Source organism: Heterocephalus glaber, unplaced genomic scaffold (genome assembly GCF_053883595.1).
Source record: "Heterocephalus glaber isolate CG9 unplaced genomic scaffold, H.glaber_assembly_v1.0 deba00001564, whole genome shotgun sequence".
Classification (NCBI taxonomy): domain Eukaryota; kingdom Metazoa; phylum Chordata; class Mammalia; order Rodentia; family Bathyergidae; genus Heterocephalus; species Heterocephalus glaber.
Window position 1 is genome coordinate 11,688,174 of NW_028258351.1, and position 16,348 is coordinate 11,704,521.

General features: G+C 35.6%; 1 protein-coding gene across 1 annotated transcript in view; it reads left to right on the forward strand.

Moving 5' to 3' along the window:
* The window catches only part of Efcab5 (EF-hand calcium binding domain 5), a 151,186-nt gene that overhangs the window by 23,061 nt on the left and 111,777 nt on the right, over window positions 1-16,348 (forward strand). Inside the window, 3 exon segments of the mRNA XM_087192040.1 lie at window positions 3,303-3,346; window positions 4,352-4,436; window positions 14,415-14,988. Coding sequence (XP_087048166.1) covers window positions 3,303-3,346; window positions 4,352-4,436; window positions 14,415-14,988 — 703 coding nt within the window.

Consider the following 16,348-nt stretch of genomic DNA (forward strand, 5'->3'; position numbering starts at 1 on the left):
CATAGTTGGGCGCACTACTGTTTGGCACATATATATTTATGATTGTCATCTCTTCCTCTTGGATTGTTCCCTTTGAAAGAATGTAGTGTCCTTCTTTGTCTCTCTTAATCAGTGTTGATTTGAAATCCACTTGATCTGCAAAGAGGATAGTTACTCCTGCTTTTTTTGATGTTCCTGTCACATGGAGTATTGTTTTCCACTCCTCTCCTTAACTTTCAGTCTATGAGTTTCTTTTTGAATTAAGTGTGTTTCTTGTTTTTATGGTACTGGGGATGGAACTTGGTTTCTTGCACTTGGAAGGCAGGCAGCGGAACCACTGAACTAAATCCCTGGCCCTTAAGTATGTTTCTTGTATGCAGCATATTTTTGATCTTGCTTCTTGACCCATTCTGCCAGTCAATATCTTTTGATTGGTGAATTGAGAGCATTAACATTGATGGTTATAACTGATATGTATTGACTTATCATTGTCATGACTTTTTGTTTTTGTTGGATTCTCCCCCTTTGCATTTAATTACTTGTTGTGCTCAATGGATTCATTCTTCTGGGCTTCCTGAGGTTGTGATCCTCATTGTCTTTTCCTAGGATATTGTTTATAATTTTTTTGCAGTGCTGGTTTGATATTCATGAAGTTTCTAAGGTGCTCTCTATCATGAAAGTATCTTACTTCTCCATCAAGTTTGAAAGATAGTTTTGCAGGGTACATTTATCTGGGTTTGAGGCCTTGCAGGCAGAAGCTGTCTGCGTGTACTAGAAAAGTAAATCTGAAGGGATATAATTGGAGTATTTACACTATCTAGCCGGGCCTAAACTAGACTAAGGGGCAGTAAGCAATTCACCTTAGATACAACTTTTACCTTTATTCTCTGCTCCTCAAATCCTTTATACTTCCAGTTCATCCTCCATGTTGCTAATGTTGCTAAGGAAATATATGTATATATATATTTCCACATATATATATATATATATATTTTCCATATATATGCTGGAGATTGAACCTAGTGCCTTGTGAATGTTAGGGAAGCCTGCTACAAACACCAATTTTATAACATCTGTCCTCTGCTTAAAAAGCACAGAATAAAGTCCAAACTCCTTGATTTAGCATGCTTAGTTCTTTACATGTTGATTATAACTTTTTAGATTGAGGGGTCTCACTATGTTTGAGCTCTAACTGGACTCAAACTCACAATTCTCGTCTCACCCTCCCAATTAGCTGAGATTTACAGGTGTGCTATTGTGCCAAATTTTATACTGTTATGACCTTTCTTAGCCTCATCTTTTGTCACTGTTTTCTACATAACTATGCAGTTATATGAACACTTCATTTTTTGAACTCTTATACCCTTAAGTATATTGTTCATTCTTCAAATACCCACCCTTAGACAAAAATTTCTTGTTAGTCCTCTAAAATTCAGTTTGGAAACCCTTTGTAATACTTCCTTTTCCTGAGAAAATTGCTTATTCCTTTCTGTACTGTGGCACTTAATTTGTCCTTCTATTCTTGTACTTTGCAGGTTGAATTGCATTGTCTTTCCTCACTAACCTGGAAATTCTTCAATAAGTCTTATCTTTTTAACCCCAACATCTTTCTGCATATAGAAGGCAATTGCTCAGTGTTTACTGAGTTGAAAGTATTTAGTACATGCAAACCAAACAGATTTTAAAAGAAATAAAAGGAAACTCTTAGCAATTTCAGGAAATGGATACCATAAGCAAAGTCTATATACAGTTGGGAACTATCACAGAAATTTATATTCAATATTTATGTATATGTGCTGCCAAAGGAAGCACTATATTTAATATTTATGGACTGCTTTTAAAAACCATTTGAGGTAGCCATTTTTGTGTTGGAATCTGTTGTTTCCAAAGGGAAAACTTTTGGTTTATTCCATTAGAATATGTGTTTTGTTGATATAAAAGAAAAGGAATACTCCAGAGTGTTAAATACATATGATTTCAAATTAAAGAGTGCCTAGATTGTAATTGCCCTAGAGGCAGAGACACATGTACATAATTTACTCTTTACACAGTACCTAGCCCATATATACTCAAATTATCAAATGATTTTTGGCACAGCAGTACAGTGAAGTGGGGATCTGGTAAGTATCCATTTTAATTCCTCAATATGAATAAATAAACCAACTAAATCATATTCCTCCCCAACCCCCCCCACCAAAAAATGCTTCTTAAGGAAATTATTCTATTATTTGTCTACCTTTCTCTTGTGAATTACGTAGCAGTCAATGTTTCACTTTCCCTTTCTTTGACTCTTATTACAAAAACTAATAATGGTGGTAATAGTACTAAAAGTTAATTGCATTATTATTGCTGGATTTTAAAAAAATGGTAACAGTGATGATCACTGTGAGTTTCCTTGTTTTCCTGAGCACTAGCTTACACTGATCTAGCTTTTGTCAGTAACAACAATAATAGCAGTAGTACGGTTTGAAAAGTTCAGCAGTTGAGAACTTGTGACCAACCATCCAATAGAATGTTGGGGTACTGTGAGGGTGGGGGTGAGGGAGATTTTAAGCTTTCAGGGTACTTTTTGTTGTTCATTAATATTTTCTGTTTTTGTTATTAGTACTGGCCTTGTATTACTTACCCATACCATTTGGTGATATTTTTAATGGACCATGGACCAGACAAGTGAATCAACATCCCAAGAGGAATCCAAACCTGCTCAGGTTCCTAGCCTACAAAGATTTCTACTCATTTATGAAAGGATTTGAGTCAGATATTGTGGAATACGCCTGTAATCCCAGCACTCTGGGAGGTGGAGGCAAGAGAATCAAAAGTTCCAGCCCAGCCTGGGAAATTTAGGGACTTAGTGAGACCCTGTCTCACAATAAAAAAAATTTTTAATGACCTGGGGTGTAGCTCAGTGCAAAGGCCCATGGTTTGAGCTCCAGTATGGGGGGAGGGGGGCAGGATTTGAAATTCAACATTCTTGGGAAAATTGAAATGCAATGACATTTTCTATCATTGCTTTTTGTAATTGAAGTGTTCCACATCAGATTTTTACAGAAATGTACAAAAAAAGGTCAAAATAATAGTTGGATCATAGTGACCTGCTGCTAGTTGGTTAGCATTCCTTAATTATAACAAGTTTTAACTGTTCAAATTTATTGATATAAACATTTTTGTATAATTTTGTTTGGAATGATATTTACTCATTATACGAAATTTTTAAAAATAAAAAAACTTGCTATACTAGAGTATAACACACTAGCATAACTCCCAGGTCCTTTTAGATACCATTGAACTAACACTGTTTCCATTTCAGGAAAATGGAAAAGAAGCCAAAGAAAAACAGGACTCAACTGAAGTGGAAGAGCCTATTGAGGTATAGTTGTCATGAATAATCAAATGTTAATCCTGGAGAATAAACTAGATAAATTAATATTTTTATGAAAAAGGAAAATAGGGTGTTCAAAAAGATAAATGAAATAATAAATGGAAAGTGGCCAATTTATGTTGTTAAAATGATTCATTTCAGTCACAGAAAGCTCTTGTAGACAGGTAAATTATTTGCTATATAAATTATAGATAAATTAAGCTTGCTTTCTAAAATCAGAATTATTATTTAAGTACAGTAACCACCAGTTTCTAGAGTAACATCACTGCCCTGCTGGAAATGTAATTTCCATGTTAATAATTTAAGTAATTTTGTGTTTAAATAAATGTAATACTATCTTGGTAAAGAACTACAATGTTGAGGGCCGGGGATTTGGCTCAGTGGTTTCGCCGCCTGCTGCGCAAGCGGAAGGATCTGAGTTTGATCTCCGACACCAAAAAACAACAACAACAACAACAACAACAAAAAACCCCAAAAACTACAATGTTGAAAAGGAAGCAGTTCAAAATAGTTAAACAGATTCACATTAATTGACTAATATGAGTTTTTAAAATATCCTGTTTTTCCATTATTCATAAATTAATCTTTAAGTTCTTCAATTAAGATGAAATGTTTTTCTATACACATATGGAAAGTGATTCTAGTAGCTTAAAAGGATCATTTTCAAAGGTTTGATTCCACTATGATACGTATGTATAGAAAGTATTGTATAATTCAAGGATTAATGTACAACTGAGATACTTCCAGCAAGTTGTTTTGTTAGCAATAGGCAGATGAGGCGACATATTGAGTAAAACATTTTGTCTTGTGAATGCAATAAATTGTGATTATTGCTTTGCTTCCAGAATACAACATTAAATCCTCAAAAAAACTAAGTAGGGATGTTTAGTAGCTCCTGTAAAGATATTAATTCCCCTTTAATTGTGAGAGTTAATGCATCTTTGAGGAAAAGCAACTCATTTTGAAATTGGTGCTTCTTTTCTCCTTTCAAAGAGTTCACAGACTGTGCCAGATGTCTCTACAACAGAGACCAGCAACCATGTGGTGGAAAATGCAAAAAATGAAATAAAATCCCAAGGTAGATAATTAACCATTCCTCTTATACAATAAAATCTAAAAGAAACATTACATTTTTCATTGGGTTTTTAGTCTTCAAATTTTTGATTTTAAATATATAGTCCCAGAAGTTTATTTTAAATGTAGTTTGGGAAATAGTTCAGTTTCTCTTTGTTCTCTATTAATGCTTTTGAGACAATTTGTAACTATTCATCTTTCTTACTTAATTAAAGAGAAAATTTAGTGAGAAGACTTGACTGATACCTAGCAGATAATCCACTATTATGAAAATAAAATGAATTCTAGTGATTTGGGATGCTTATTGTTCTTGGTCTTTGTTATTGTTTAGACTTAAAATGTCCCCCCAAACTCTCAAGTGTTCAGAGGTGGGGCTTTTGAAAAGTTATTGGATTATGGGGGTGATAATACTCATCAATGGGTTAATCCATTAATGAATTCTTAGCTGAATGTGCTGACAAGAGGTGGGGCCTGGATGAAAAAGGTGGGCCACTGAGGAAATGACTAGGAAGGGTGTATTGTTGTCCCTAGCTCCTCCTTCCCTCTCTGCTTCTTCATTTCCATGAGTTGAGCAGCTCTCCTCCACCATGCGCATTCTGCCTTGGAGCCAGAGAATCATGGGCTAAACCCTCTGAAACTGTAAGGCAAAATAAACTTCTCCCTGTTTAAGTTGTGGGTGTTGGTTATTTTGTCCCAGGGACAGGAAAGTGACAAATACAGTCATGTTTATTATTTTACTACTAAATTTGACCATGTATTTATACTGTTTGATCTAAAACTTGACTCCTAGCTTCACCCTTTACCCAAATTCCACATAATTATGCAGATTAAAAATTTACAGGATAAGGGCCGGGGATTTAGCTTAGTGGTTCTGCTGCCTGCCCTGCAAGCGCAAGGACTGGAGTTTGGTCCCCGGTACCAAAAAAAAAAAAAAAAATTTACAGGATAAAGAAGGTAACAGATAAGTGGATAAGACGTTCATCTCTTTCACCATAGCCTTTTCTAATTCCAGAGATTTAGTGACATCCTATACTAACAGATATTCTTTACAATATTTAAAATGTAACAGTTTGACTCTAAGTTACCTTCAAATCAATTTACAAGTATTGTATGTTTAGTATGTGTTAGGCTGGGCTAGGCTGAACTATAATAATAATTATAAAAGTATTTTCTAAACCATAAATTTCTGTATAGATACTAGTTTTAACTTTTAGGTGCTTATTTTTTTGTAAAGTGTTTTTCTGCCTTTTAAACCAATTAAGAGGAGTTATTTACCTTTCCTTCTTGTTACTGCATGTTAAGAAGTAAAGTTTATAACCCTTAGTTTGCCTTTCTTATAAACAGTACTATTTTCACAGTTTCACTAACTTTTAAGATTTTTCTTCCTTACAAGTTTTTACCTGTCCTCCTCTACCTGCCCTTATACCTTAGTTTCCTGATTTTACTTTCCTTACCATACCCTTCCACTACTGCTTTGCCTTTACCTTAATCACTTGGGCCAGATTTGTAAATTAACTCTTTCATTTTAAGCATGTCAAACAGAATTGTGATCAAGGTAATTTGTTATAAATTTAATTAGATATTCACTTTAATTAGTTTGTGGCCATATTTGAACCTATAAAACTTCACATAAGTAGTACAGCATGTAATTTATTGCTGCCCCAGAAAAATATCAATCAATAGTTTATGGATTTTCCTGTTCTTGCATGTACTTTCAATTTATCTTATTACTTTTTTAATAGAGGGAAATGTGTTTTGTTTGTCTATTCATTGCAGTATATGGTAAGTGCTGAAAACGTGGTAGTTGCTTGTTGTGATATCAAATGCAGTACAATGTACATTTCTCCAGTGATCAGTAACTATAATCCCTTATATTCTGAATCCCTACTTTCAAACATCAATATATATATATATATTTTATGTAGATACAAAATATAATATGTATGTATAAAAGAAGTAGGGAGAGGAGCTGTTATTGTAATTTCAACATGTCAAAAAAGTGTCATAATCCTTGCTATATACTTGTAAAAATTAAAGTGATGTTACCTTGCTAAGCAGCTCCCAAAATGTACTCAAATACTTGTGTATGCATAGAAAGTATTATAGTTAAATGAATCATATCAATTCTTCATCTTAGTTATTCTCCATTTGGTGATCTGAGTTTAACTTCTTTCTACTTTAAAAAAAGATATAAGTTTGCCCAGTTCTATTCTTATTACACAAGCCTTAAGCTTAACAAAGTTTTGTAGGATGCTGCCTTTTCCTATAGCAACTGAATTTCAATTCCAATAATGTTTAATAGTGCTTTTCTTCCTTCTTCTGTTGCAGTCATTTACATTATGCACAAATGTTGAGAAATCCTGTTAATAAGGACAAGGCTGCTACATTTCAGATAGAGCCTGTGTTTAAAGAACATCATATAGTTTGTTGAATAACTCTCCTGCGTCAATTCTCACCAGTTTAATCAGGAGCCAGTTCCCCTAATGTTATATAACCTTAGAAAGGGCCTGGTAAGGCTTATTAGAATGTGGATTATAATTTATTCCCATTTATATCCTTAAATAGATTTTGTACTGAGGCTATGCCTAGCAGCAAGCTGTGCACTAAGTACAGGAAATGATAAAAATCGCTTACAAGGCTAGATCTTTCAAATTATGAGTAAGGGATTCTTTTTGTACCTACTTATTTAGTTGAAAGCATTTATGCCCACAGTGCCTGAATAGGTTTTTGCATGTTAGAAGAAGGACTAGTAGAGAATTGAAGGTGTGAGAGCTGGGGAAGAGCTTCAGTCTTAATTCTAGGAAGACTTTATGAAAAAGAGTTCTAGTGCTTAGCATAGTGCCTGGCACATAGTAAGAAATCAGTAATTGTTCATTTAGTGAATGTATAAAGGAATCAATTTATCTGTAAAAGGTTTAGAAAAATATAAGCTCAGAGCTACTGAAAAACCTAGTACTTGTTTGAATTATATTTAATTAAGCCTCTAAACTAATTTGCCCTTGCGGCAGTTCTGTAATTTGTGATCCTTGAATTCAGAGGTCACTCAGTCAAAAGACAGTTTCAAATAGGCTTTTTCAGAATCTTGATTTATTGACCTTGCTATTGCTATGCCTCTTTTTCTTTTCGTGGTTTTATGGCTCTAAGAGAGAAGTGTTTGACTAGAGTTGTGACCAAACACATGTCTACTTCCCTTCTGTGTATCAATAGGGAGAATGCAAGCCCTAGGATTATTGCTTGGCAAACTTTAATAGCCAAGCACACTAGAGAAGTACTAACAGGCTGCAATGAAGGTAGAGAATGTCCTAGTTCATGTGTGACGTTACTAATGATCCATGGCAGATGGGTAGATATTAAGTTACTGTACATATGTAGCACTATCCTTCAGGCAAGCAAAGATATATCTGCCTTGGTTTGTGCTGGACAGAGTAAAAGAAAAAAAAAGAGTACATTATAATTTGCAGAGTTTAAAAAATTGTTCTCCTAAAATGAAAAATGGAAACAAAGTCTTTGTAAATAGGGAGGGATGGAGGGGTTGGAGGGAGGGCAGGGGAAGGGGGAAAATATAAGAACCAAGAGAGATTATGTAAAGGTGCAAATTTCCAATGATGAATATCATTATATTGTATACCTAAAATATACCAATAAAATAAAATTTGGTTTTTTGGGTACTGGGGATCGAACTCAGGACCTTGCGCTTGCAAGGCAGGCAGCAGAACCACTGAGGTAAATCCTCAGCCCCAAAATAAAATTTTTAGTATATGTGCTGCCGAAGCAAGCACGCCAAAATAAAATTTTTAAAACATTGTTCTCTTTCACACTCATTTAAAAATAAAACCATTGTGTATTAATTAGTATTGTGACAAAACAAAATGGAGATATACCCTACTTGTCTGCTTGCTTCCAAAATGTTTGTTTACAAATCCAACTGAGAGGTGAAAGGGGGCATTATACTATCCTCCTTATTTTCCTCTTGTAAGAATATGAGAATTGGCCAAGGAAGAAATCAAAGCCTGCAAGGGAGTTTCATAAATACAGCACTAACCAATGTTGAACTTAAGAAATTCTGTAGATGAAATGTTACCTTTTCAAGGTTTCTTCATAGATTATTTAATTTTCCTCTTGAAAAAAAAGATACTATCTAGATAGGATTTATTCTTCAGAGTATTGGGTTTAAACAAAATTTTAAGGCAGCAAAACCTTTTTTTTTAATGAAATTTTATGACGTGCTCCAATTATGTAAAATAAATTGAAGAAAAGCTGCTGTGGTCACAAAGGATACAAGGAGCTTAGAGTCCTACAGCCATTGAAGCTCTGACCTCTTGCCCTTTTATTGCAATAATAGTACTTATTGGAAGTTGTTAATGATTAAAGCATGTCTCAATAACTAGTTCCAAGTTATATTAAAAACAATGATTATAGAAATATATCTATAGAATTATAGAAATAATTCCTATATGTATTTCTTTATTTTCTCCTCTATCCATAAAGTAACAGAATCAAAAGCCACTAATAATATATAGCTTCAATCTTATTGTGATTTGACTTAGCACTGATATTTTTTTCAATGGATAATATTTGAAAAGGCCTGGCACTACTTCATCTCCATAACCATGTCAGAAGGAAAAAATTACCGTAACATTCCCACTAATTCTTCAATTTCAGTTACCTCAGCAATCATAGGAATAGAAAAGAAAGCATCCACTGGGAGCGATGCACTGTAGATCACTATGGCCAGCCCTAACTCACCTCCCAAGGATGACGCAGGGGCCCTCGGGAGAACAGGTGACAAGATGGTGTAGTGGAGCAAGGTCTGACTGAGAAGAGGACTGTCTTCCTCCTGGCCCATTCACCAGAAAACCAAGCCTGATGTCCTGCAGACCTTAGCTACTCTCCTGGCTCCAGTTACAGACCAGCCCCTGCTTCCCCATGTCTCTACCATTATAAATAAATGTGGAGCCATTTGCTTGGTGGTCTTTTCCTCCCATCAGGAGTCAAGAGTCCCATCTGGCCCCACCTATACCTTAAAAAAAAAAAAAAGAAAAGAAAGTAGTTTATTGTTCAGAACCTGAGTTAGCTATGTCCTGGGAACCCAAGGTTGAGCTACTGAGGTCTACTAAAAAAAAAAAAAAAAAAAAAAAAGCCATACAATTTTGTGTGCTGTTGCCATGAAAAGAAAAAATGTGTAGCTTTCAATCTCAGATAGATTTTCAGTATTGCTTGGAAACCTGTCTGTGTGTACATAGTCTTTTTTCCACCCTCAGAACAGTTATTTAAAATTTTTATCTTTTACATAAAGCTTATGATCCCACCTTTCTTTGGTTTTAGCAATATTTATTTTATTCTGCAAAAACTAGACAATGTTAGATGGAACGTACCTACTTTTCTGTCCTTTCAGCTGAGTGTGAGAAATATCTTATCTTATCCAGGCTATTATATATTCTTGATTTTATTCCCTCATAGCTCCTCAGACCCTGAGGAGACCATCATCTAAAATCTCTCCTGTATAATCTATTTTTCTCTCTATTTTGCCTTCTGCTTCTCAATCTCTAAATTTAGTCAAGCTTATCCTACCTTTAAAAAGAAATCCTTCTTGGGCTGGGGATTTAGCTCAGTGATGCAGCTGCCTGCCTTGCAAGCGCAAGGTCCTGAGTTCGATCCCTGGTACCAAAAAAAAAAATCCTTCTCTATGAGAAAAGAAAGAAAAACTTTTCATTATGTATCAGTCAGCTTTCCCATTGCCGGGACAAAATATCCAACAATCACAACTTAAAGGAAGAGAGGTATATTTGACTTATTGTTTCCAATGGATTCAGTCCAAAGTTGACTGGCTCCAAGACAGATATGGCAAGGTGGAAGAGCATGGCAGAGGAAAGCTACTTATGCCATGGCAGCCAGGAAACAGATAGAAGGGAGGAGGCAGGTATTAGAATACACCCTTCTGAGTCACACCCCCAGTGACCCAACCCTTCTAACCAGGTCCCACCTTCAAATATGAGGCTTTCAGGAGAAATTTTAGATCTCAACCATGACATTCCACTCCTGGCCCATAAAGGGCTCATGTCTATCTATTATGCAAAATGCATTTGGTTCATCTCTATTCACTGCCTTCAGTCTTCCTGGGTAGACATTTCATGTTCCTGGCATCTCTAACTTCCTGGGGTCTCCACTGCACCTTCGGCCTCACTCTCTCGGCCTCTAAAGGACTTGCCTGGCCTCCCAAGCCTTCCTCTGATAAATGGGTAGAGGCCTCTGTGACCCTGTTACCCTTGCATTCTACATACCTGAAAAACCAGCACTAAAAGGATGATGCCAAAGTGTGCCACTAACTTGAGCAGTAGCTATGCCTTCTTGAACCATGGCTGCAGCAGCTTCTGAGTCCTTGCACAGCTGAACATTGTAAAACAGATCTCATGGAAGCAATTCCCTCGCTGGCTCTTCTTCAGTAGGCATCCCAGGGACTCTCTTTTCAAATGAAAGGTTTATAGTTTTGCACCTTTGAGCCTACAATGGGTGAGGTCTTGCTGATTTCTGAGATATTCTCAAAGTATCTTTCTTTCTTCTCTTCCCTGTGCAAAGTACTTAGTTCCCTTTTTTCCTCTTTTTTTTTTTTTTTTTTTTTTGATACCAGGAATGAAACTCAGGACTTTGTGCTTGTTCAGTAGGCACTGCACCACTGAGATACATCTCCAGCCCTTTAATTCCTTTTTAATAACATAAATATCTTCAGCAACCAAGCCCTCGTTGGTCTCAACTTTACAAGCACTTCCTTACTGGCCATGAGCAAAAATTTCCACATCTTTCATCTCTACTTCTTATTCTCACTATTGATTTGGTTAAAGCAGCTAGTAATACCTATGCTATAGTCTGAATATTGGTCTGCCTTGAAATCTTGATCAGGTTAATTAGTCTACCACCTTTAAATTCAGCCTCACACAAAGGTGTTGGACATGGACAAAGTATAGACAAATTTTTTTCCAGAACAAAGCACACATGGTTGCCAGTCCAGTTTCCAGTACAGTCCTCATTCCCATCTGATACCTCCTGAGTTTGGCCTCTACTGTCCACATTCCTGATGGCATTCTGGTCTTGTGAACTCCAACCAGAATTTCTCATTAAGTTCTGCTTATAGAATCCTAGGGCTTCTCTAGCCCTAGGTTCTCCAGAACTTTGCAGATTTCTCCCATAAACTAATTCAAAAAGTTTCTGAGCCACATGGTCAAGTATACAGCAACAACCCCATACCTGGTACCTAACTCTTATATTAGTCAGCTTTCCTGTTCCTGTCACTGAGACACAATACCTGACACCTACAACTTAAAGGAGGAGAGGTTTATTTTGGCTCATAGTTTCAGTGAGTTCAGCCAGTACTTGGCAGCCTCCAAGACAGAAGTGGCATGGTTAAAGGGCATGGTGGAGGAAAGCTGCTCAACTGTAGCAGCCAGGAAGCCAAGAGTGAAAGGAAGAGCCAAGGATGAGAATATACTCTTCCAAGTCATACTCCTAGAGACCTTCCTCTTGCAAGCAGGCCTCACCTCTGAATATGAAATTTTGGGGGGACATTTTAGACCTCAGCCATAACATTACTTTGTAATGATTGTCTACTCATTCAATCTGTACTTTACCTCCAAGTCCACTGTAGTCTAGGTTCCATTCTCATCATAAAAATTGCCCTCCTTCGGTTCCATTCTTAAACACAGAAATTGACCACTTTCTTAGTAGTGATATATCTTTTTTGTCTGCCCAATATCTCTGAGAGAACCAACATTCTCCTTAAATCCATTTAGTTTAGCTGGGGCTGACTCTACCCCTCTAGAACTAGGGATAGGTTGTGATGCAAACCAGATCAATCAGAATACTCAGTGGGTAGTTCAGAAATAGACATATTATTTATGTTAAGTCAATTAAAACCCTTCTCAGATTTTTAAACTTGAATTTAATGGCAAATGTTTTTTGAATGGCAACAGTTATAAGAATCATGTAAATCTAAAGCTGCTGTTTACTTTTTAATCAAAGTGAGAGGACAACCTGCCTAAAAATTAATTCAACAGAGCAAAGGAAATATATAGATAGATTTTATTTGGACCTAAAAAGTTATATTCCTGAATCATCCATGTCTATAAGGAGCCCTGTTTTTTTTTGTTTTGGTACCGGGCATCAAACTTGGGTCCTTCCGCTTTTGAGGCAGGCGGCAGAACCACTGAGCTAAATCCCCAGCCCTGGAACCCTGTTTTTTTAATTGAAGAATAATATTAGAAGTGGAGATCTGAACAGTAGGCACTCAAGTTCTCTTAGTTTTTAAAAATAACATTCATAATATTATTATTTTATCTATTTTGTCTGCTCTGAGAATGTTAACTATAATTTAGAGTCTCCTTACATTTGTTCTACTAATGACATTTCCTTGGGTGGTATTAGCGACTGCACTTGTTGAATTTATCCATGGAGATGGTTTTCCTTAATTGTTCCTTGTGTCTCATATATGTATGTTTAAATCTGCATCAGATATTTTCTGTTTGCTTTTCTGTAATGGGGTTTCTGTTTTCTGTAGTCCACTGCTAGTGATTGTTGAGTGGGAGTAAAGTGCAGACAATGAAGTCTGTCAATAATTCATTTTCTTTTCCTTTTTTTTTTTTGTACTGGAGATCAAACCCAGGACCTTGTGCTTGCGAGGCAGGCACAGAACCACTGAGCTAAATGCCTGGCCCAATAATTCATTTTCTATATGTGTGGAAACCCTGCTACTCTAGACCAAACCTCTATAACCTTTGTCCCAATGCAAGAAGTGAATGAATGTGCTGCTACCTAATAATTAGCTTAAATGAGGATAAAGATCCCCATTAACAAAAAGGTTAATAATTCTTCTATCCTTATCCATATCCTCTAAATTTGGAATGCCTCAAAGCTACTCCCAAATTTTACAATGGTCTTCTCCTGTATTTTTTTAGTACTATAGTTTCTTTAATCAAGGGAATCCCTTATATTTTTCAGAGAACCTCACAATTTCTAAGTACTTCATGATTTCCAGAATTCATATGCATATATTTAAAGAATTCACACACAACCTTTCCTGTCAATTCTGGAGAGTTTTGTTAGGGAAAAGATGTAGATAGGTATTTTCAGTCCACCATCTTGGTCTAGGTCTGTATCTCCTTCCTATATTTAAAAAATGAAAACATGAGAGAGGCTGGAAATATAAGGGTGGGAAGAAATATATTTAAATATACATGTGTGGTAGACTCTCTTAACTGCCTACAGAGGACATATTTCTATATGTTTGCATGCTATATGTTCTGTAGCAGATAGAAATCACTTGATATCTAAGAAATCTGGTGTAACCCTGAAAATCAAGGAAAAATTATTCATAGTAATGTCATTTTCTTTTGCCAATGATTGGTCTTGGAATGGGAATTATGATTATGACACTAATCATAATTAGTGTCAATGAAATATGAAGGGAAGCCTTTGACTGGACAGTCTGGGATTTTTCTCCTCTTGAATAACAGAACAGAATCCCAAGAAGAGAAAGTCTCTTTGTCCCCAATCTTTTTTTTTTCCTAAAAGTGATCTCTAGAGCTCTAAGACCCATTGTGTAATCACGAGGCACAAGTGCAAAAAATGAATGAAGAGCAAAACAAATAGTCTAGGTACTTAATGAAATCACTGATCTGCTGAATGACTTTTTTTTTTTTTGGTGCTGGGGACCAAACTTGGGACCTTGCACTTGCAAGGCAGGCCGCAGAACCACTGAGCTAAATCCCCAGCCCTTGCTGAACGACTTCTGATTAAGTCAACAGTAAATGTCTTTATGGTTCAAGTGACTGTTGTCACACTTTGTGGCACTTTTCAGCCATTTTCAGGTATTCTAATATACCATGTAAATGGATATAAAAACTTAAAAAAATAATATTCTAGGGTCATACATATTAAAATATATATTCCTACATTCTTCTAATATTTCTTGTATTTTTTTTCTTTTCCTCAGAATTAAATTTAGAGGAACAGCTGAAAACTTCAAAAGGTTTGACAATGAACTTGAACACTGAAGTCCCAGGGAATATGATAATTAGAAAACCTGCAAGAGTAACTTTTAATTTAGATGAAATTAAACTGAAACCAAAGCTAGAACAACCATGGAAGAAAAATCTTTTTTTAAGAATGGAGGCAAGAGCCCAGGCAATGCAGCAGAAAATAATAGATAAGGATAATCTGAAGAAAGAATTAGACAAAAAGTCTGAAAAAAAACTGCCTAGAGATAATTTGGCTAAAGAGTGGTTTAATACTGAAAACACAGCACTGAGTACTCGTGCATATTTGCTTGACAAACTTCTACCCACCTTAGTTCCTGGAATGGAAAAAATGTTGACAAAACGAGAAAAGAAGCTTTTGACCAAAGCTGATAGTCCAACCAAGTTTGATCCAGTTAATCATTTGGGAGAATGTTTAATGAGAAATAATCCTAATTATATCAAAGACCCAGGAATGTCTGAATACCAGAGGGTGATGAGAGATGTCACAGAAGAACTGAAGATATATGTTCCTGACACTATTTGCAACAGGTACAATTTACTGTATCTTCATTTAATCTATATCCTCACATTGAAAAGCTGATAGAACAATAATGTGGACACAAGCAGGACTTAAATAAAGTGACTTTATAGTTTTTCAGAAAGTATTGATCAAGCTATTATTGTGTATTTCACTTTTTCAAGAAACAGTTAAAACTAATGAAATATAATAAATAAGTTCTTTGTGTTCATGGATTTAACTGTCTCATGATTGCAAGTACATATTTCTTCTTTTTCCTTCTCATATGCCAGGCAAGCCCTGTACTGCTAAGCTACACCCCAGCTCTGTATATTTATTTCTGTGTTTGTCTGCCTACACTGGAAAGTAAGCTGTGTGACAGTTGAGACTTTTTTTTTTTAGTGCTGGGATCGAACTCGGGGACCTTGCACTTGTGAGGCAGGCGGTGGAAGCACTGAGCTAAATCCCCAGCCCCTGAGTTGAGACTTTTTAAAAGCTTTACTTTCTAAGTAGGAAATATATTCACTTGACTCAAAAAACAAAATGTATAAAAAGTTATGCAGTGAAAAGTTTCCCTCCCATTCTTATTCATTATCCATCTACTCCTCTACCTCTGACATAGATAACTAATGTTCTTAGTTTTTATGCATTTTTACAGTCTTTGTGTATACAATAACAAATGCAAATGTGAATTCATAATTTTTTTCCTCTTACATAAAAACATGTAATAAGAATCATGGATATTCCCCATTTTCTATTTGCCATGTATTTTGCCAGGAAGAAAATTTTTTATTTCTATGTAGTGAATTTAACTTAATGACATCTGGACTCTAAGTCACTGTTACATTTCAAAATATTTTCTTCTGTAAGTATTATGATTTTTAAATTTTATTTTAAATATTGCTCCACTTGGAATTTCTCCTAATGTAATATGTTGGGTATGGGTCCACCTTTACCTTTTCAAATGGCTACTTAGTGGTCCCACTGATTTGAGATGTACCTTTATTATTAAACTCCTGTATATTTTACAGTGTATTTCTGGCTTTTTTTATTCCATTGGTGTTTTTCCTTTTCTGCACTAGAATAGCATAACATTAATTATTGAGGCTCTTAAGTGTATTTTGATTAATCTGACAGTGCTGGTGGCCACTATTTTTTTCCTGATGTCTCCTGCCTAATCTAGTGTTTACTTTTTAAAAACTAAACTATAGGATTAAATTGCCTACTTAAAAACATAATGTGAGGAGAGAAATCAAAACAAATCTTTAGGAGGAATTTTAAAAAAATTTTTTGGTGGTACTGGAGATTGAACCCAGGGCCTCTGCACTAAGCTACATCTCCAGCCCTTTTCACTAAGTAATTAAATTGCCCAGGCTGGGCTTGAACTTGTAG